Below are 20,937 nucleotides of genomic sequence, written 5' to 3' on the forward strand. Positions count from 1 at the left end.
GACTCTCTTCAGTATATTTGTGGATAATTGATAAATATATCTCTCTAAAATTAAAATACACTCAACTGTACAGAATAACAATCTGGGTTAAGATAAAATACTGAATACTTCCCACCTTATAGTTACAAAAACACCACATACAATATGACCCCCAGATCAATGAGGAATACGTTCCAAACCTGTGCTACTCCTGTGGATACCTGAAACCATGGGCCTTATCATACTAGAGAAAAAATCCACTTAAAATCCAGTTTCTGCCTTCTGCAGAATTCTGAAGTTTGTAGTTCAGTGAGGCTGTTAAAGACTCCTTCCTAAACTACAAACCCCAGAATTCTGCAGGACGCAGAAACCATATTTTAAGTTGATTTTTTCTATTCTATACTGAATAGAGTCATCATAAAGATTACCCCTCTTCGTCTGGTATGTTATTTTTGCTGTGATAAAGTAGCGTGCATAATAGCAAACCTTATATTTTTGCTATCCTTGTGTTAGAAGCATACCATAGAATTGCATAGTAGAAACTAGAGAGGCACACAAAAACTTCCTATGGGGAGTATTTTTGGAATTTGAGTAAGTAAAACCATGGATAAGGGGGTTGTATTGTATTTCAGAACACTCACAAATACATGCTCTTTTGATATGTAAAAAGAATCCAAAATTGCAGCTCTTCCTTGCCTATTTTGTCACATTTTCTTGTATGCATTGCAGTAATTATTACTGTGCTCAGCGATGTGTTGAATTATTAAAATAAATTATAATAAAACACATAAGAGCATTTGTTAGAACTTTGCAAAGTTTGCCCCCTTTTTTGGTAAAATGTATTATGTTCTGGGTGTTGCTTGGGCTGAAGGGGATCCATTGAGTCTTCTCCATTTTTAATCTCAAGAATCTTACTAATAGTACTTCAAATAAATTATCCTGTTTTCTTCCTTAATTTTCCTACCGCAGCAGTTCCATAACCCTCTCTTGTTTTCTATATCTTTAAAAAATATTTTCGAATGTGATGTCATTTCCCTTTTCCCTTTTCTGATTTTAACAATTGACCCATTTGAAATTTCATCTTGAGATTTCACACTGAAATTTTGACTACCTGTCAGATTTGGAGCACAATAGGTCTGCATGTTTTGGTTTTCCTAGACAGATATAAAAACATTCTCTTGTATTGTTTTAAGGCTTTGGTTGTTATTATACATATATAAATGCTGTTGAAAAGAACTACGTTGTTGACTGTTAAGAATAAGTTGTTTCTTCTCATGTGATTATGCCTTTACACTTAAACACTTGTCTTAGTCCTTCACCTTACACTCTTATTAACATTTTGTTTTACTCCTGGATCTTGTTTTTCCCTCGCTGAAATCCAGCATTCTTAAACTACTGTTGCCTTGCTTCAATTTTTGGAACAGTTTCAAACCAATTGGTTGCAGGTCTCCCGTATGGCCACATAGTGGCACTCTGATCCTACTGAATGCAAACGCTCTAGCAACCCAAATTTGAAAAGATAATTATTCACCAACTAAAAATCAAGTTTTGCTCTCAAAAAGGATTTCATATAAATGTTTTGTTTGGTGTATTCCGTAATACTGGAGAATTAATTTCTTGACTGAACTACAAGAAATTGAAATGAAACATGGTACAAAAAGAAATGCACCATTTAAAGCTTAGTACAGTTATATGTTATAACAACTTGGTTTATTTATGAATTTTGCAGAGCAATACTATACAGTTGTTCCTCTATGTCATTCATATATATATATATATATATATATATATACATACATACACATATACACACACACACACACACACAGAGCAATTGTATTCCCCATAGTAACCAATGGATGCGAGAGCTGGAGACTGGGCTAAGTAATGTTCACACACTTTGAGAAATCGAACCTTGTCTTTAAAAGCATTCCAGCTATCCCAAAAGAGAAAATATTCCATAATAGTTGTTCCTTGGGGTTTTGCCAAATTTCCAATATTTCAAACTTTTGAAAAATGATGTGAGTTGTAATGTTTATGAATGTTTTTCTTCCTGACAATCACATCTCCTTACATAGGTAACAGAAATTAGGCTTTATGCTTTAAAATACAGGTGGATACAAATGGATTTGCCCAGTCTCATTGGAGATCATTCCATATGTTAAGTTCCACAAAAGAGAAACTTCTGTCAGCTGCCGTACTGTGAGCGGCCCCACCACTCAGAATGACATAAAGAGAAAATCGAACAAAGAAAGCATGTGAATTATTAATACTGGCACTTACAGAATTGTTTATGAGAACATAAATATCTGGGCACTAGGCAAAAGATCCTGGCATTTGGTATCCCAGTTTAGGTTTCTGATGAAAGACTAGAACTTCCTGGAGCTTTTTACAAGAAATGTGGAATAGAAATCCAATAGATAAATGTAACTCACCAATCAATACAATTTACCATTAAGCTTTCTCTGCACTATAGTGACCACTTAAAGGTTAATGGCTGAGTAGCTTGGGAGTTTAAAGTGTTTCTAGGCTGGTTTTGGAGTACTGTCATTTTTGTTACAGGTAGAATAATAGCATGAAAAGAGGCCACAGGGGACATTGAATCCAGCCCCTTTGTACCATGTAGGAACACACAGCCAAAGAACTCCCAACAGATGGCCATCCAGCCTCTGTTTAAAAACCTCCAGAGAAGAACAATCAGGCAGCGTATTCCTCTTTTAAACAACTCTTACTGTTAGGAAGCTTTTCCTAATGCTTATATGAAATTTCTTTTCCTAGTATCTAAATGTATGTGGGTTAAACCGCTGAGCTGCTGAACTTGCTAACCAAAAAGTGACCAGTTCAAATCACAACCTCTGAGGATGTGGGCAAAACATCAGGAGAGAATGCTTCAGGAACATGGCCATACAGCCTGGAAAACTCACAGCAACCCAGTGTTTCTGACCATGAAAGCCTTCGACAACACACTCTTGGTTTCTTTAAGGCTCTTAAAATGTCATACTTTCAGGGTTTTTTTCCCTGGATAACCAACTTTAATATTAATCTGAAAACAGTGCAGATATAGAAAATCCCCAAGAGAGCTTAGCAAAATCAAATTACTGAAATATCAAAGGCAAGGTGACTTATGGCATTTTGAGCTTCTTGGCTATCATAAGTAAGTTTAAAGAAGGAGAGATGTGAGAAGAGCACACAGAGATACTTCTTAGTAGCATGTATGTCAGAAGGAATAGCTTTTTGACTGAAATGCTGCAACGCTGGAGAATACACACTCTTTGAAGTGAGAAGAAGATGTAAGACCACAAACAGAAAAGTCAGCAGTATAATCAAAAGTCAGAGCAGGCAGTAATGGAAACAGCCACAGCCACACAAGTGTTGAACATAATGCATGAAAGGAAAGTCTGCACATAGCAATAAGCCTCTTACTGGCTGCTTCAAAGAAGACTGTCTGCCAAGAAAAGAGAATGCAGTTTAGAGACATAACAAGATCTGACCACTGATTTGTAGATGTCACTGTTACATTTTTGAATGTATGTTTGAACCTGGAGAGCCAGCATGTGGTTTGAGCATATGACTATGACTCCGGAGACCAGCATTTTAATCCCTGCTCAGCCATATAAACCTACTAAAAAGGCAAAGGTAACCCTCGTCTAAACAAATCTCACAAGAAAAAGCCAGTGATAGCACCGGGATTGTGGTGCAGCTGGCTGAGTGTCAGCTGCATTAAGACCACTCTGACCAAAAGGTCATGAGTTCGAAGCCAGCCCGGGTTGGAGTGGGTGTCCAGCCATTGTGTAGCCTGTTGTCGACCTTTGCAACCCGAAAGACAGTTGCATCTGTCAAGTAGGAAAATAAGGTACCACCTTGTGTGGGAGGCTAAATTAACTAATTTATGAGGCCATAAAGAAAAGACTCCGGGGAATGTGGAATGCGGAAGAATTTCATCGGTGTCGCTGGTGGACGATGAAAGCAGCAGCTCCCCTGGCGGCCAGAAAAAAGTTAAATAGCCTCTGTGTATTGTCTGTATTCATTGTCCGTCAAACTGGCATTGAATGTTTGCCATATATGTATACTGTAATCCGCCCTGAGTCCCCTGCGGGGTGAGAAAGATGGAATATAAAAACTGTAAATAAATAAATAAATAAATAAATAAATAAATAAATAGGTTTGCCTAAGAGGGGCTATAACTTGGAAGCATTTGAAAGCACGCAACAGAAAGAGGAAGACATATTTAAACTTGGTAATAATGACTTTGAAATTGGGGCTGGTACAGAAGGTAATAGTCTTAGGATGAAAACAGGCTGACATTTTTACTATGTATATTACTGGTTGCCCTGAGAATGCTTCTACTATTTTTTTTAAATCTCAAAGATGGGTTAGAAATATACTGCACTTTATAAACAATACTGAATACCTCTTTCCCTGTGATTTTGGATCCTGAATTGTGCCTGTTGGGAATCTTAAGTTGGGGCAAAGAGTTATTTAAAAGGAAGTTGGTGATGCCTAATGAAAAGTGGATGCTTGAAATATGGTATGAAAATAACGCATTGTTCATAACTTCACCAATCCACACAGTCTTGCTAGAGAAAAGATATGCCATGCAGATGATCAATAAAGACTAAGTTGTTTACTCTTTGTTATGCAGAGCAACATATATGCAGTCATGTGAACAGTTGCATTGACTCACACAATGTTCTTTGAGAGCGATTCAAATAAATGTTCCTTGGGTGTCTATGTGAAGGATCTTCTTCCAGCAACTCAGAAGCAGAAAGTATACTAACTTGTCTTGACAAGCTCCCGCACAGAAAACCTAAACATGAAACTGTTTCCAAAACTCCCAGGCTCAGCTGGCATCCCTAATGTAGCCCAACCAATCAGCTTTGTGCTTTGTATTTTTCAGATAACACACCAACTGATTTTTACATGCTTCAACAGAGTACAAGTTCTTGTGGTAGTGATTTCAGTAGATTGAATGTCCCCATAGCAATTTGTATGTTGATAGCAGAAGCAAACAATATTATTTGATTTTATTGGTTTGTGTAATTCATCAAATTAATTTTCTGTGCAGGATTATTGGTTTATGGAGAATATAGATCAGGGGTTCTCAACTAAGGCCTGAGGGCTGAATACGGCCCTCCAAGGTCATTTACCCGGCCCTCGCTCAGGGTCAACCTAAGTCTGAAATGACTTGAAAGCACACAACAACAACAATCCTATGTCATCAGCCAAAAGCAGACTCATACTTCCCATTAAAATATTAATAAGTTTATATTTGTTAAAATTGTTCTTGATTTTAATTATTGTATTCTTTTAAAGTTTTTTTTGCACTACAAATAAGATATGTGCAGTGTGCATAGGAATTCATTCATGGTTGTTGTTTTTTTTTTCCTTCAAATTATAATCCGGCCCTCTGTTTACAAAGTTTGTGGGCCACTGGTATAGATAGAGATCATACTAGAGGCAATACCTGTTCTGAGTATAGAAAGGAGCATTTGCTTCCATTTTCAAATACTTTCCTAATGTATGTACACTTGTGGAGCCATCTCCCTGTATCGTGAGAAACATTCCCACAAGGCAGGGACCAGCATTGAAGAAGCTGCATTTATAGCACCTGCCAACTTCACAGATGTTAATAGTCCAATGACTAGGGCATTCCTCTTTGTCATTCTTATTCTCCATTGTATTTGTGGTTTGAAAATGCTGTTTTTGAAGGGAGTGGTCAATTTCTTCATATACAGTGAAACCCCAACCTAAGAGAGTTCCAACTTAAGGGCCGTTGGTCAGCCTGGGTTTTGCTTTGACATATGAGCCGCATGTTGAGTTAAGAGCTAGTGCCAGAGAGAGTACTAGCACCAGAGTATAGGGCTTTAAGGCTTCAAAGGGCAGCCTTTGTGCCTCATCCCTCGTGCTCTTGTCTGCTTTGGGAGATTACTGTCCGCTTTGGTCTTGTCCACTTTGAGGAACTTTGAGTTGATCGCAGACATTACTACCGCAATTTCTCCCATGCATGCACAAACTATGGCCAGCCCTCCACATTTTCTGAGTTTAGGAACACAGGATCTCCATAAAAGTGAACAAATAAATAATAAAATATCTGGAGGACCTTGAGATTCTTAGAGAGAGCAACTGGAAGACCTAGGACAATATCACATTAGAGTTCTAAAGCTCAGGTCCATGTTTCCCAATCACTCAGTTTCCATCACAACACTGACAGGGGAAGTGCGTCGCTGTTGGTGCTCGTAGACCACTCAGCAGGTTTCGATACCATCAACCATGGTATCATTTTGGAATGTCTTAGGGAGTTAGGAATCAGAGGCACTGTGTTGCAGTGGTTTTGGTCAAAGCTCTCAGACAGATTCCAGAAGGTGGTGGTGGGGATAGGTGCTCCATAAAAAAGGAGCTATTATGTGGAATCCCACAAGGGGCCGTTCTATTGCCAGTGCTAAACTGCATTCTGGGGAATGCAGTTTAGGGTGGAGCCTTTGGAATTCTCAACCAGAGATGTCCTCACTTTTCATAAACCACATTTCCTGGAATTCTGCAGAAACAAACCTAGAGATTCTTGGAACATTTGAATCAACTCCATATAAGTCAAATCTGCAAATGTGGAGGGCTGACTGTAGACCAGGCATGGGCAAACTTCACCCCTCCAGGTGTGGCCAAAGTCTGCCTATACCTCCCTTAGACTTCCAATTTGGGTTCAAGCTTTTCTCATAATCTCCTGTTTTTCCACCAGTGCCTCCTTACATGTTTTAAAGTTTCATGTAAATATGTGCTATTGCTGTGTTTATTGAAACTGGTGTTTTTATGGCTGATGGGAGAGACAATACCAAGAGTGATCCTTTGTGTGAGGCAGAAAAATATGGTTTTATTTTCAGCTGAGAACCTGGCGTGGAATCTCCTCCAAAAGCAAACCAGAGTGAGGATAAAGGCATTGATGTTCCCTTTTATACATCTTCAAATGTAGGCAAACAAAGAAACATGCTTCTACATACATATCATCATCACTGCGTCACTTTAGCATCATAGAAATATCAAATTCTATCTTTCTACATGCAAGAGGCATGTCTCCATATTTTTTTCTAAAGAGCAGCTTACAGCAAGTTAGAGTTATTAGAGTTCAGCTACAGAGATCCATCAAGAGGCCTGCTTTTGACCTGTCAGGAGGGAAGGAGAGAGACTCCTTACTTTTAGAAGTAAGAAGGTATGACTTGTACTAAGCTGTACCATGTCTCTGGAATGTATAGATAACAGACCTCCCTTCTCCTCCCCCTTTCAACACAGGTCTCCTTCAGCATCCTTTTGTCCTGTCAGCTTGGCTTCCTAATACAGAGAGAATCTGATTTTTCTACATTTCAGTACTTCTAATGTACATACAATATATGTATAAATACCTATATTTCCAATATCTCCACATCAGTGTAGGCACAGCTTGAGTGTTAAGAAAATATTTATTTATTTATTTATTTATTTATTTGCTATATTTTTACCCTTCTCTATCTCACCCCAAGGGGGACTCAGAGTGGCTTCCAATTTTGGTAATTATTCAATGACACAATTACACAAAAACAACAATACATAACACAATTAAACTGTTAGAATAGATTTTTAAGAAACCTTCCAGAGTTATAGGGCAGTAGTTATAGGGCAGTAGACAGTAAACTATAATGGCACTATTACTTTGCTTGTTTCCTTGAGGCAGGACAATTTTCTACTTGACACACACCTGCTATGTGAAGTGATGCATTACAAGAGGCTGCAGAGGGCTGGTTTACGATCTTTCTCTAAGGAAACAAACAACAACATCACTAGCTTAGAACTATAATAAAGACAGCAATAGCGCCAATTTACAACACTTACACTACAGAAAACTTTAAAACATGTAAGGAGGCACTGGTGGAAAAACAGGAGAGCATGGAGGAATTGCAGGGGGATTGGATACCCCAGAACCTATAATCATAATTTGTATCACAAACAAACAATCGAAAATTAAACCAAACTGTGCCATCACTTTATTACAGGGTTTTAAAAGGTGTGGCATGAAATGTCAAACAGGAATGTGACAACAACAAAAAAATCAAGTAATATTCATAACAAATTGTTTTGTGTACATTGATGTACTTCATCTATCTGTATGACTTCATAGTATATGAAGGTTATATATTGGTACATCACTGCAATAATCTCTTTCCAGAAAGACAAAAATGTTACGATCCAGGTTTCTTCAGTTTTCAAAAAGGGGAACCAGTTGTGCAGTTGTAAACTGTGAAACACAATGCTTGGATCTAGGCTAATGAAACTACATTGTGATGTTGAATGTGAGCTATTCGTTGAAAGTCTTATTTTTTTCTTCTCTGTATGAAATGTTGTGGCTGATGCATTCTGTTAATTATAAATATTTCATGTTATGCAACCTAGTCACGACAGTTGGAAGATTTTTGAAAAAAAATTATCAGATTACTTGTGGCATAAAAAAGAAGGGAGAAGACAAGAAAATAAAGGCTACATATTTAAGAATAATTGGGTTTTATTTTAGCATGAGCATTCAAAGGTATAAACCCACTTCTTGAGATGAAGTACCTAGTGCTATTACAGCCTTGGGTATAAAGCATTTTATACAGTTGTGAGGTTGCAATGGAATTTAAAGGTGATATACATCTTTCCGATCTTCACAGTGGTCAGTTAGTGGATGAATGGATGAAAGCAATAAATGTGTTTACCAAAGGTATGCTTTCTTGTGTTCTGAGGCCCCTTCTACATTGTCATATAATCCAGATTATCAGAATACCATAGATAATCCACATTATCTACTTTGAACTGGATTATAAGAGTCTACAATACCAAAACAGATAACCTAGATTTTATATGGCAATATAGAAGGGGCCTGAGAAAACATGTTCAGTAACAAGAACTATTGAATTAATACATACAGTTTATCATAACTTGGCTAATGAATTGGAATTTGGGGATGTAATTCAATTCAGCTGTTTCTCTTTCTATCTTCCTTTGTAATTCCCTTGTTTAAGAACGGTGACCTATATATCCCATACTATATGTCCAGAAAATATTCTTCAACTCGTTTTGTAGTATTGACACTTCTAATGTCAGATCTGTGTTCATTAATTCTCTTAGAATCATAGAGTTGGAAGAGACTGCATGGGCCATCCAGTCCAACCCCCTGTCAAGAAGCAGGAAAATCACATTCAGAACACTCCCAACAGATGGCTATCCAACCTCTGTTTAAAAGCCTCCAAAGAAGGAGCCTCCACTACACTCCTGAGCAGAGAGTTCCAGTGCTGAACAACTCTCACCATTAGGAAGTTTTCCTAATGTTCAGGTGGAATCTCCTTTCCTGTAGTTTGAAGCCATTGTTCCGCATCTAGTCTCCAGGGTAGTAGAAAACAAGCTTGCTCTCTCCACCCTATGACTTCCCCTCACATGGCCATCATGTGTCCTCTCAGTCTTCTCTTCTGCAGGCCAAACATGTCCAGCTCCTCATAGGGCTTGTTCTCTAGCCCCTTGATCATATAGTCGCCCTCCTCTAGACATATTCCAGCTTGTCAACATATCCCTTGTGGTACCCAGGATTGGAAACAGTATTCCAGATGTGGAATGTGTCTTGTGTAGAGGTTGCTCTGTTTGTCAGGGTCTTGTCCCTATATTGCTACCCAACTTTTGTGGATCTGACAGCTTTCTATGGGCCAATAAAGGTCTGTATTACAGAGCTTGTGAGATGACTGATTATTTTTAAATACTTGTTATAGCGTGTTGATACATCTGAGTGGTCTCAACCAGGAACTATAGGTGACCACTAGTGGAATTCTGTCATTTTACGTTTTTGACTTCCTTGGTAGTAGATGGTTACTGGGTATTAATCATGCATCATTGATTTGTTTCTTCATGTCCTCAGATAGGCATTGCAGTTTAAGAAAAGCCTGTTGTAAATCCAAAAGCTTTGAGTCATTCGTCTTGTGGTTAATAATTAAAAATGAACTATCAAAATAATTTTTAAAACAATACAGCTTTGATACAGTTTATTTCTCCCCTTCTTTTGATGTTAGCTGTGGATGGATTTCTGAAGACTGATGAAAGGCAAAGACTCGCTAGAGAAAGAAGAGAAGAAAGGGAAAAATATCTTGGTAAGTTGCTTTCTTTTCCTTGGATGTGGAAGTGTTCCTCTCCTCTTAGTACCTCCATAGTTTGTTTCAGTAATGCTGTTATATTTGGTCAAGCCATGTCATTTCATATAATTTGGCATGAAAATGCTATAAGCCAAAACAAATTCAGTTTAGAAACTTTTCCAGGCATTATAGCCAAGCTCAGCTTGGCTACATGTTGACCTTCAAAGTTGTTGTCAGAATTCCAGACCTCCTGAAGCAACAACTTCTCAGTTAAGTGATAATAGGGTTCGTAGAATCTAAAGACTTGGAAGGGACCATATGGGACATCTAATTCAACCTCCAGCCTTCTAGTCAACTAAATAATGCCTGTAAGATGGCTGCTCAATCTTTGCTTGAAGACTCTCAAAGGTTTCTCCAAGGCAGTCATTTCCACTGCCCAAGAGACAATCAGATCCCTTGAAATATAGGAAGAACACAACGGCCACCCAGAAGGAAAAGGAGTGTGTAGATCTCATTCCATTCCACCTTCCATTTCGGGCTCACTGTTGCATTTTCCAGGCTGCATTGGATAGACTTGTCCACTTTACAAAATCTGAAGAAAGTGTTCCTTATGCTCGACAGCTATATCCAAGGTTTTCCATTTTTAATCAAATTTTCCAGTTAACGAATTAAGAAGATTAAATCATTTGACAACTTAAACTATTAGTCATTGTCATTGATTTGTCTGTGGTTGCTGAAACATCAGAACTTACCTATGCCAGCTTTGAGGCCAAAGAGAAAAATATGTAAATATCTGGACATACCTAGCATGAGAATATACTGGTAAGAAAAGACTTGGCCTGCAAAAGGAGTGATAATGAGAACTGGTTCAAACTGGCTTGGAAGCTGGCAAACAAACTTTAGTGAACTCGAAGGGGGAAGGGTCAAGAGGTAGAAAAATCAGGGGGTTTGTGCGCATTCCTTATTAGCAGTTTTGCTGAGTTGTAGTAACCAAGCATTAAAGTTGTTAAGAAATCATGTGAGTGAATTCAGTTGCTAGAGAGGTTTTGCAGTTCCTCGCAATCATTGGTGTTTACGTGTATATGGCATGTATATGTGTTGCAATTGGGTGTATATGGTGCCCCCGATGGTGCAGTGGACTAAACCGTTGAGCTGGTGAACTTGCTGATCAAAAGGTTGCAGGTTCAGATTCATGGAGTGGGGTGAGCTCCCGTTGTTAGGCCTAGCTTCTGCCAACTTAGCAGTTCAAAAACATGCAAATGTGAGTAGATTAATAGGTACCGCTCTGGCAGGAAAGTAAAAGTGCTCCATGCAGTCATGCCAGCCACATGACCTAGGAGGTGTCTATGGACAACGCCAGCTCTTTGGCTTAGAAATGGAGACAAGCACCAACCTCCAGAGTCGGACACCACTGGACTTAATGTCTGGGGAAACCCTTTACCTTTCTACCTGGATGTATATACTATTTGTTTAAAAAAGACTTTTTATTTTCCTTTAATATTTGACAATTTAGTAAAGTTTGTGTTTAATTCTAAAATAAAAGCTTATTTGCAGAAGTGAGACCTTCAGCAAAATGTTCCTCATATTCTTCCATTCTGTCCACTCTCCCCTGATTTTCTATATTTTCTTGTGCACAGACAGCATTCTGTGGCCACTGATAATCTTTGGCCTCTGTTCAGTCATCTTGATGATTTCCTCTACCCCCTTCCGTTAGGGTATGACAAATATAAAATTCACTTCTTTCCCTACTCTACATACTTTGTCAAACCATGAAATTTCCCCCCTAAGCTTGCTGACACATTCTGCTTATGTGTGGGAAGTATCATTTGGACTATAATAAGGGCTGGTGTTTGAAGAATCGAGGTCACTATTAACATATAAGATGTTATATTTTATATTTTTATATTTTAATGTAAGCTGCTAGGGAACAGCAAATCTTAGAAAAAGAAAGGAGAGCAAAGCTTCAATACGAAAAGCAAATAGAGGAACGGTGGAAGAAGCTGGAGGAACAGAGGCAGAGGGAAGAGCAAAAAAGAGCAGCTGTTGAAGAAAAGAGGAGACAAAGGCTCAGAGAAGAAGAGGTAGGCAGTACATTTTTAGCATGCTGTTCTATGATGGTGACCCAGAAAAGGAGGTTGGGTTTTTGGAGTGTGTGGAGAATATTTTGTACGTTCCCCATGTCCTTGAGTTGTTGGAATTTTTAGGGCGACTCTCTTCATGTTTTGATTTCCTTTAACAAAGAGGAAGTCACTTAGTGTTTTTTGTAATGTGATTTATTTCCTAATACTGAAGAGGGATATTTAGCAACACGAAACATGTATTAGGCAGCAATGCCATTGCACACATCACATCACCAGAGACAGAACTGTTGACCCATAAAGATGTTTTCATCCATCAGCTTTCATATCCTTGTCTTTGTTTTAGCTCAAAAATTAATACTTCATAGTTTTCATTTAGTTTTTGCTGAGGAAAACCTATAGCAACATCTTGATATACTAACATGCATTGACTGACAGAAGAATAACTGACCAGTGGCTATAGTACTACAGTACAAATTGTGTGGCAATAACCACTTTTTAATATGCTTCCTATCTGAAAGCATCACACATTCAATTTATGTTCTGTAGTACTCTGATGTCACACAAAAGAGGTGATCATTACCCAGGATCAAAGAAATGTGTTGGTTTTGCTTTTCCAGTCCTCTGGTGAGCCATAGTGGTGCAAGTATCAGAGCCTCGTAATAATATTTCAGATTTGCCAGTCCCTGAGATAGCTTTTTAAAAAGTCATTGCAGAAAGATTGGCGGTTCAAATCCAGGGAGTGGGGTGAGCTTCCGTCTGTCAGCTTCAGCTTCTCATGCGAGGACATGAAAGAAGCCTCCCATAGTATGATAAAACATCTGGGCGCCCCCTGGACAATGTCCTTGCAGATGACCAATTCTCTCACACCAGAAGCGACTTGCAGTTTCTCAAGTCGCTCCTGACACACACAGAAAGTCAGGAGATAATGAAAAGAGGTTAAGAAAAGAAACAGTTATTATACAGAGGTCTGTATAATAACTACCGTATATACCTGAGTATAAACCAACCCAAATATAAGCCGAGGCACCTAATTTTACCACAAAAACTGGGAAAACTTGTTGACTTGAGTATAAGTCGAGGGTGGAATATGCAGCAGCTGCTGGTAAATAAAAATAAAAATAGATACTAACAAAATTACATTAATTGAGGCATCAGGAGGTTAAATGTTTTTGAATATTTACCGTATTTCAAAGAAAAACAGTAAACTAGCTCTGTAAGTAGGGTCAACAAAAACAATATGTTATCAACAATAACTTATTATTATTATTATTATTATTATAGAACTTCATTTGTATTCCTCCCTATCTCCCCATGGGGATTTAAACCGGCTTTCAACATAGTAACAGACAAATATTCAATGCCTATGTAAACAATGCAGAATTTGCAAATCCCCTCTCTCTCTATGTACATTTCCCTCCTGCAATATTTGCAAGCCCTATATATCTGTATTCATATATATCTATCTAGCCATTCCCCCCCCCCCCCCATATATAGGATTTGCAGAGACTTGCAAACATGTAAGGGGAAAATTCATATAACAATAATGCATACATATAGATACAGATATACAGGTACATGGAAATCTCTAGATATCTATATGTATATAGGATTTGCAAAGACGTGAAAACATGAGAGGAAAACTTCCAACAACAAAAATACACATATAAAGTTACTACGTTTAGATACACACACATACAAAAAAAAGCCAGGATATTGGATGAGTTTTAAAGAGAGCTAACCAAACAAGGAGGGCATGAAATATATCTCCCTCCTTCCCTCCCATTTGACTGGAAAAGAAAACACACTGTCAAAGGACATGAAGAGGAGAGAGAAATATATCCTATATTGTAAGCAATTGCCTCCAGGCTCCGCTGCCTGGCCTTGACCTTGTCCCCATTATAAGCCGAGGGAAGCTTTTTCAGCTCAAAAAAGGGGCTGGAAAACCCGGCTTATCTTTTGAGTATATACGGTAAGTTCAGTTTTGACAAGTATCAAGAATATTTTATAAATGGATTTTTGGTTATCTAGGGCTTGAACCACAGAAATGCTATGAAACAACTTGAAATACTCTGATACCACAGTTTGTACTACATGCTTCAAGCATAATCAAGAATATTTATTAGTTTTTGGACTGCAACTCATATTATCTTGTATTACTGCCTGTAATCAAAACGAGTTAGGGTCCAAAACCATCGAGAAACTGCACATCCCTGCTGTTGCAACTAGGAAGGGATGAGGACTATCGTTTTTCATAAGGTTCACCTTCCATTTGGAACCAAGTTTGCCTGATTGACTTTCCTAGGATGATGGGAGCTGTCGTGCAACAGGTTGAGAAAACCACAAATACTAATGCTTATCACTTTTACTTAGGAAAGTGGGCTTATCTTATAGACACAGAATTGGGCTTATCTTATAGACACACATTGGTTTTAATTGTGTTATCTGTACTAGCAGCACCTTTCCAGTATAATCATGAAGGACCAAAGACTACTGTGGAATAAATGAAACATAATAGGCAGCAATTGCCCAAAATGTAACAAAGCAATCCTCACCCAATTTACAATACACATATAAACATGCATGAATGATAACCTTTAGGATCTGTCTGGGCTACAGGATTCTGTGACCCAGCCCCAGTAGCATTAGTGGTCATCTGCATTGCCGTGCCTTCAAACAGATGGTACCACACCTTGTATTTCTGAGTGTTATGGATCCCTGTGAGGAATCTCATGCTTCTCTTTTTTTAAAAAATCTGATATTATGTGTCTTAATATTTTCATTTTTATACATGATACCCTGGCAGCTCTGGTTATAAACTGACACATGAATGAAATAAATGAAATGCAAAGGACATGTGAGAGAGCCAATGACTTGGTTTTGGACTATAATAATAAATAATAATAAAACTTTATTTGTAGACCGCTCTTTCTCCTTGAAGGGACTCAGGGCGGTTTCCGACATGTATGGCAAACATTCAATACAAAAACGCCAAAGCATACAAACAAATTACATCAAAACCTACCACATCAAACAACATAAAAGCAACCTAACTTTAAACTTAATAACAAACAAAATAACCAGAGGTGAAAACTTAAATGAGCCATACAAACATAAATGCTTATTATAAATGTATAAGTAGATTTAAAACATCTAAAGACTAGTAGCTAAAATCTTATGAAAAAATGAGGTCGTTTGCAACAACCAACAGGCTGAGCTGTGGAAATCCATTGGGTGACCTTGGGTAAGTCACACACTCTCAGCTTCATTGGAAGGAAAAGGCAAACCCCCATGTGTCAGCAGCTGATTGGCTGAGCATGCCAGGGGCCAGAGTTCTGATTGGCTACTATCTCTAGCTTGCTGCTGAGACAAATGGTTTTAATTGCCACTTTCACTTTGGAGAGTGAAGAGAGCACTGACTGGAAACAGCCAGTAAGAAAATGGCTGCCAACTCTCTCAAACCTGATCATTTCTAAGGCATGAAGCATATTTTAACAACTATTTAAAAAGGACTGTTTATTCCCTCTGTTCTCTGTGTGAATTCAGAGAGACTGCTGTATATATTGTTGCCCTGTTTGACCTTTTGAACTGAAGTAAAGTCAGTGTTACTTGTTACACAAGCCCGAGTGATACTTTATTATACTGCAGGGTATATCTTGGTTCAGAAACTGTGGTAATGTGGTAATGCTTCTGTTTATTTTCATTTATCAATCCCCACAGAAGCCATATAAATGATGTGAGAGGAAGAAATTGAAAGAGGTGGAGCCTTTTCTTTCCCTTGCCTCAATGAAGATAGACTTAGAATAATGAAAACATCAACTGCAGACAAGTACAGGTGGTTGATTTTTCAGTAGACAGGGTGTTTGTTTTTCGTGGTGATTGCATATATAAATGTGTAATTTCAGTGCAGTCAGAGGGATTTATTGCAGCAGCTGAGATTCGCCACTGAAGGAGGAAAGCGTAGCTCTGCTGAAATGACAGAGTTAATGCTTCTCATGCATTATTCTTAAACAAATTAAGTCGAGACAGAGGCACAGCAGCAGTCTTGTCAGCAGGAGCAGATGCTTGGAGGTGATGTAACTTGTGTTACTAACTTCAGCCTTTGTGGTGACCTCAGTAGTTGTCTGCAGACAAAGGATATATATTTTTGGAGGTGAGTGGATGTGGCAATTTGCTCACTGCTTTTTGCAGTGCTGGCAACCTGCTTGTATGTGTAGGCAGAATAAAAACACGGTTTTATTTGCTTGAGGGTTTTGTAATGAGATTCTTTAAGTCAGACATGTTTTTAATCCCCGCTCCCTCAATGATGGTTTAGGAGCGATTAGAAGCAATGATGCGGAGGTCCATGGAACGAAGTCAGCAGCTGGAGCAAAAACAGAAGAGATGGTCGTGGGGAGGAGCACTGGCTGCAGGCTCCGGAGACAGAGAGGGTGAGTGAAAGTGGCTGACTGCATTGCAGATTGTGAATTGCAAATACTCAGATTAAAAAGAAAGCTGCAAAATCTGTTTTGGTGGTGAGCTGCAAAGAATGTGTGTGAGGGGGGGGGGGGGAAGGGGGAGAGAAAAACCCTTGAGATGCATGATTAAAAAATATGTTATTGTTAAATTTCACACTCAGATAATCTTCTTGTAAGTAGGCCAGCAGCAAAGTTTGTCTACATAAACAGTCTGTTATAAATAAATACTCAAACAAATTAGACACAATTGAAATAAGCCCTTCTGCATTATTATGGCTATCAGCTCTGTATGACTTGGCAGAAGGTAGTCTATTTTTATCCCAGGCACTCCTTAAAATCTCAATGGACTTCTCCATGATTGTGCAGTATTTACAGATGGATATGAATGCTACCCTTTTCCTTTAGCTGCTCTCTCTTTGGTTTGATTTCAAAGCAAGTTAACATCAACCATGTATTAACATTCATTATTTTCCAAAATCATCCAAATGTTTTTAAATTCACCAGCTTCTTCTTGTAGATTTTGTTTAGTTAAAATGTGTTAGGATTTTCTTTTAACGATGAGAGCTTTTCCAGTGCTCATCCTTGCTATGAAAACTGATGTGTTTAGCACAGTTTTTCCTCAGGGTGGTGCAGAAAAATCTATATCCATCTTGAGAAGGACAAGCTCTTAACATGTCCAGAAACAGACATATTAGAAGTCTTTAGTGTATTGTTTGGGTTTTTTAACACTCTTTATGTAATCTGTCACCTCTCTTTGCTCTGATTTTTTCTTGTTGTGTAGGTGAATCAGAAAATAGCCCACCCCCTCTAGGTTTAGCTGCCAACACCCTTCTTCCAGACCCTCTGACCTCAACTGCTGCAACCGATTCCTCCAATGGTATTTGAGAGACTCACAGTGCCATAGTGTTGTCTGTCATCCACCAGTTTTGTCCTTATCAGTGACTGACGTGTTCTCTTGGTTTTTTTTTCAGTTTTATCCTTGACAGTGTTCACACTGGAGGTTAAGGGCTCAATTACCCAAAGCACTGTGGCTACCCCTCTCTCACTTAGAGTGGTTTGTCCTAGCCTGGTGCCATTCAGGTGTTTTGGGCCATAAGTCATGTAATTCCTGAACATTGCCCATACTGGCTGGGTTGCTTGGTGTTATAGGCCAAAAATATCAGGAAGGCACCAGGTTGTGTAAGCCTGACTCAGGCCCCTTCCACACAGTTGAATAAAATCTCACAATATCTGCTTTGAACTGGGATATATGGCAGTGTGGACTACAATAACCTAGTTCAAAGTAGATATTGTGGGATTTTCTGCCTTGATATTCTAGGTTATATGGCTGTGTGGAAGGGCCCTGAGACTGAATGCAACAGTTCCCATGGAAATGAAGAAAGTGACTTGGTGAATTGTGCCCATCCATTGCACAGTGTCTTCTTCTTTTCGATTTTGCCATAGTGAACCAATGCATGCTTGATATTCCAAAATCATAGTGATATTCCAAACACTTCCCCCACTATTGTCAAGTTCATAATCTTTTGTCAAAGTGTGAAACACTCACATGTGTTGTGTTTATTGTGTGCCTTTTTGAGTAACTGCAGATGAAAATAAGTGTTGGATGGAGTATGAAGGTTCAAACATTTCAGTTATATAATATAAGCATGTAGGAAGAACATTTTACTTGTAACATGTTTTTTTCTTCAGAAATCATGTACTTGTTATCCAAAGGCAGAAAGAACTAAACCCTTACTTTACATTCATGACAGTATTAAATTGTAGAGTTGTTTTGGAACCAGAGCATTCTGGACTGCAATGAATTGTTTTAATAGCTTTTCATTGTGTGGGTTACATTGTTGATGGAAACTAGTCTTTCATAGTAAAATCAAATAAAGACTAGATACTCTAAAACAGGGGTCCACAAACTTTTTAAGCAGAGGGCCAGGTCACAGTCCCTCAAACTGTTGGAGGGCCAAATTATAATTTGAAAAAAACATGAATGAATTCCCATGCACACTGCACATATCTTATTTGTAGTGCAAAAAACACTTTAAAACAATACAATAATTAAAATGAAGATCAATTTTAACAAATATAAACTTATTAGTATTTCAATGGGAAGTGTGGGCCTGCTTTTGGCTGATGAGATAGGATTGTTGTTGATGTTGTTGTGTGCTTTCAAGTCATTTCAGACTTAGGTTGACCCTGAGCGAGGGCTGGGTAAATGACCTTGGAGGGCCGTATCCAGCCCACGGGCCTTAGTTTGAGGACCCCTGCTCTAAAACCCGAATTGGTAGTTTGCCATTGGGATTGAGCAGGGATTTGAACCCTGGTCTCTTGTGTCCTAGTCCAATGTTCAAACCATTAAATGACACTAGCTTTGCATGGCATAGAAGTTCAAATATAGGGCTAAGACACTGGGAAACCAGGTTTTGAATCCACACTGAACTGTAGAAATCCACTGGGTGACCTTGGGTAAAGTCTTTCAACCTTAGAGTAAGATAAGGGGAGGAAAAAAACCTCTTCTGAACAAATTCTGCCAAGAAATCCCCAAGATGGGCTCACCTTAGAGCTGTCATAAGTCAGATATGATTTGAAGACTCACAGCAACAACAAACAAAATAGGTAGCTGCTAGTGATTAGTATAATAATAAACTTGTTGCTGCCTTTCTACAATTTTTCATCCCTGCATCTTGACTTGGACTGCTCCTTACTTATGTGTGCTTGGTTTTATATTGAAAAATGTCCTTCTATAAATCAAAACATATGTGTCAGCTACTGTTTAGTTTGTTACTATTTACCTTCAAGTCATTCCTGACTTATGAAGACCCTATCACAGTATTTATTTTGGCAAGATTTGTGTGTGTGGGGGTTGCCTTTGTTGCCCTCCAAAAGTAATAATGTGACCTTCTCAAGGTCACCCAATGGGTTCCAATGGCTAAGTGGAGATTCAAATCCTTGCCTCTAGAGTCCTAATCCAATGCTCAAAACTCTACACCAGTAGTTCTTAAATTGTGTCCCCCCAGATGTTTTGGCCTTCAACTCCTAGAAATCCTAACAGCTGGTAAACTGGCTAGGATTTCTAGTAGATGTAGGCCAAAACACCTGGGGACCCACAGGTTGAGAACCACTGCTCTACACCATAGTTGCTTTTCCTAATATAAAATTTGGTAAAGGGTATATAGACAGTATTAAACTAAATATGGCTGTTGCCCAAAAATGAATATATGGCTATTTCACTGCAAAAGATAGAATGCTGGTTGTGCTATGTTTCATCTCTGAGGAAATCTACACATAGCCTTTCCCTACTCAGACATCCTTTTCCAAGGCATGGGCAAGCAATGGTAAGGGTAAAATGGGGGCTAATAGCATAACTCTACCTCTATTATCCCCCGATATGAGGAATATATGAAAAAGAGTATATTCTTCTGGATTAGGATTCACATTCCAGCAAAACAAAGAATCAGAAGTGTGGGTACGGCTGTTTTGATGGGATGTCTTTACTAGCTTTGATTGTGCCATGCAAAACCAAGTGAGTGAGCTGGCATCTGATGACTAAACCCCGATACTTGCCCTGGGACAAGCAGAAACGTGTTGCATTTTCCCTACAGTTTATTCTATAGGGAATAACCTCCCGTATTCAGGTGGTGAGTTTTGAGGTGGGAGCATGCCAACCATACTGGGCTCAGTGGTCTAACTTGTTGCTTACATGAAAACATTCACACCAGATAAAATGTAGCCAACAGAGTATGTTTATTACGTGCAAATAATCATAATTTCATTCATGCTATGACTGGTATTTATGTAAGAAGTATGCGAAGCTAATTATTCTAAGATGTATTTAAATCTTATAGCCTAAATCCAGTTGTTAGTCATAGACTACAATCCACCCCTTCAGTCCATTCTGTACTGTGGTTATCAGCTATTATTACCAAAATGAGTTTTGAAATAAAACCTTTATTTGCCAAGCACCTAATGAGATTTCTGCAATACCACTGATGGGCAGTACAGATCAGCACTCTTTATTGCTAGATACTGAATATAAAATCTTAGCAAAAATCCAAATATTTGAGTCAGCCTTGGCATTCAAACAAAATTTGTAATTATTTCTGAGATTGTAGAAACACCTGGCCATCATGACAATGCTGGACTCCAATTCTCATAAGTTCTAACCAGTATAACCCTTGGTAAAAGAAAATAATAAGAATAAGAATTTTATTTTTTACCCTCCTCATTGCTCGAGATGATGGGAAATTCAGTCTTGCAACTTCTGGACAGCCACATACTATTCATAATGTTAGCTGCTGCTGCTATTATTATTAT

At 38.5% G+C, this 20,937-nt stretch overlaps 1 protein-coding gene across 9 annotated transcripts in view; it reads left to right on the forward strand.

The window, feature by feature from the left end:
- The window catches only part of MAP7D2 (MAP7 domain containing 2), a 75,234-nt gene that overhangs the window by 30,576 nt on the left and 23,721 nt on the right, over positions 1-20,937 (forward strand). For 4 of the 9 annotated variants that reach the window (XM_060770079.2, XM_060770081.2, XM_060770085.2 and 1 more), the window contains exons 2-5: positions 10,038-10,115; positions 12,015-12,178; positions 16,491-16,605; positions 17,414-17,509. In XM_060770079.2, coding sequence (XP_060626062.2) covers positions 10,038-10,115; positions 12,015-12,178; positions 16,491-16,605; positions 17,414-17,509 — 453 coding nt within the window. Of the gene's footprint in view, positions 1-10,037; positions 10,116-12,014; positions 12,179-16,100; positions 16,329-16,490; positions 16,606-17,413; positions 17,510-20,937 lie in introns of those variants that run through there. The other 5 variants (XM_060770083.2, XM_060770084.2, XM_060770086.2 and 2 more) reach the window with 2 other exon arrangements.

Source organism: Anolis sagrei, chromosome 3, assembly GCF_037176765.1.
Source record: "Anolis sagrei isolate rAnoSag1 chromosome 3, rAnoSag1.mat, whole genome shotgun sequence".
NCBI classification, from domain to species: Eukaryota; Metazoa; Chordata; class Lepidosauria; order Squamata; family Dactyloidae; genus Anolis; species Anolis sagrei.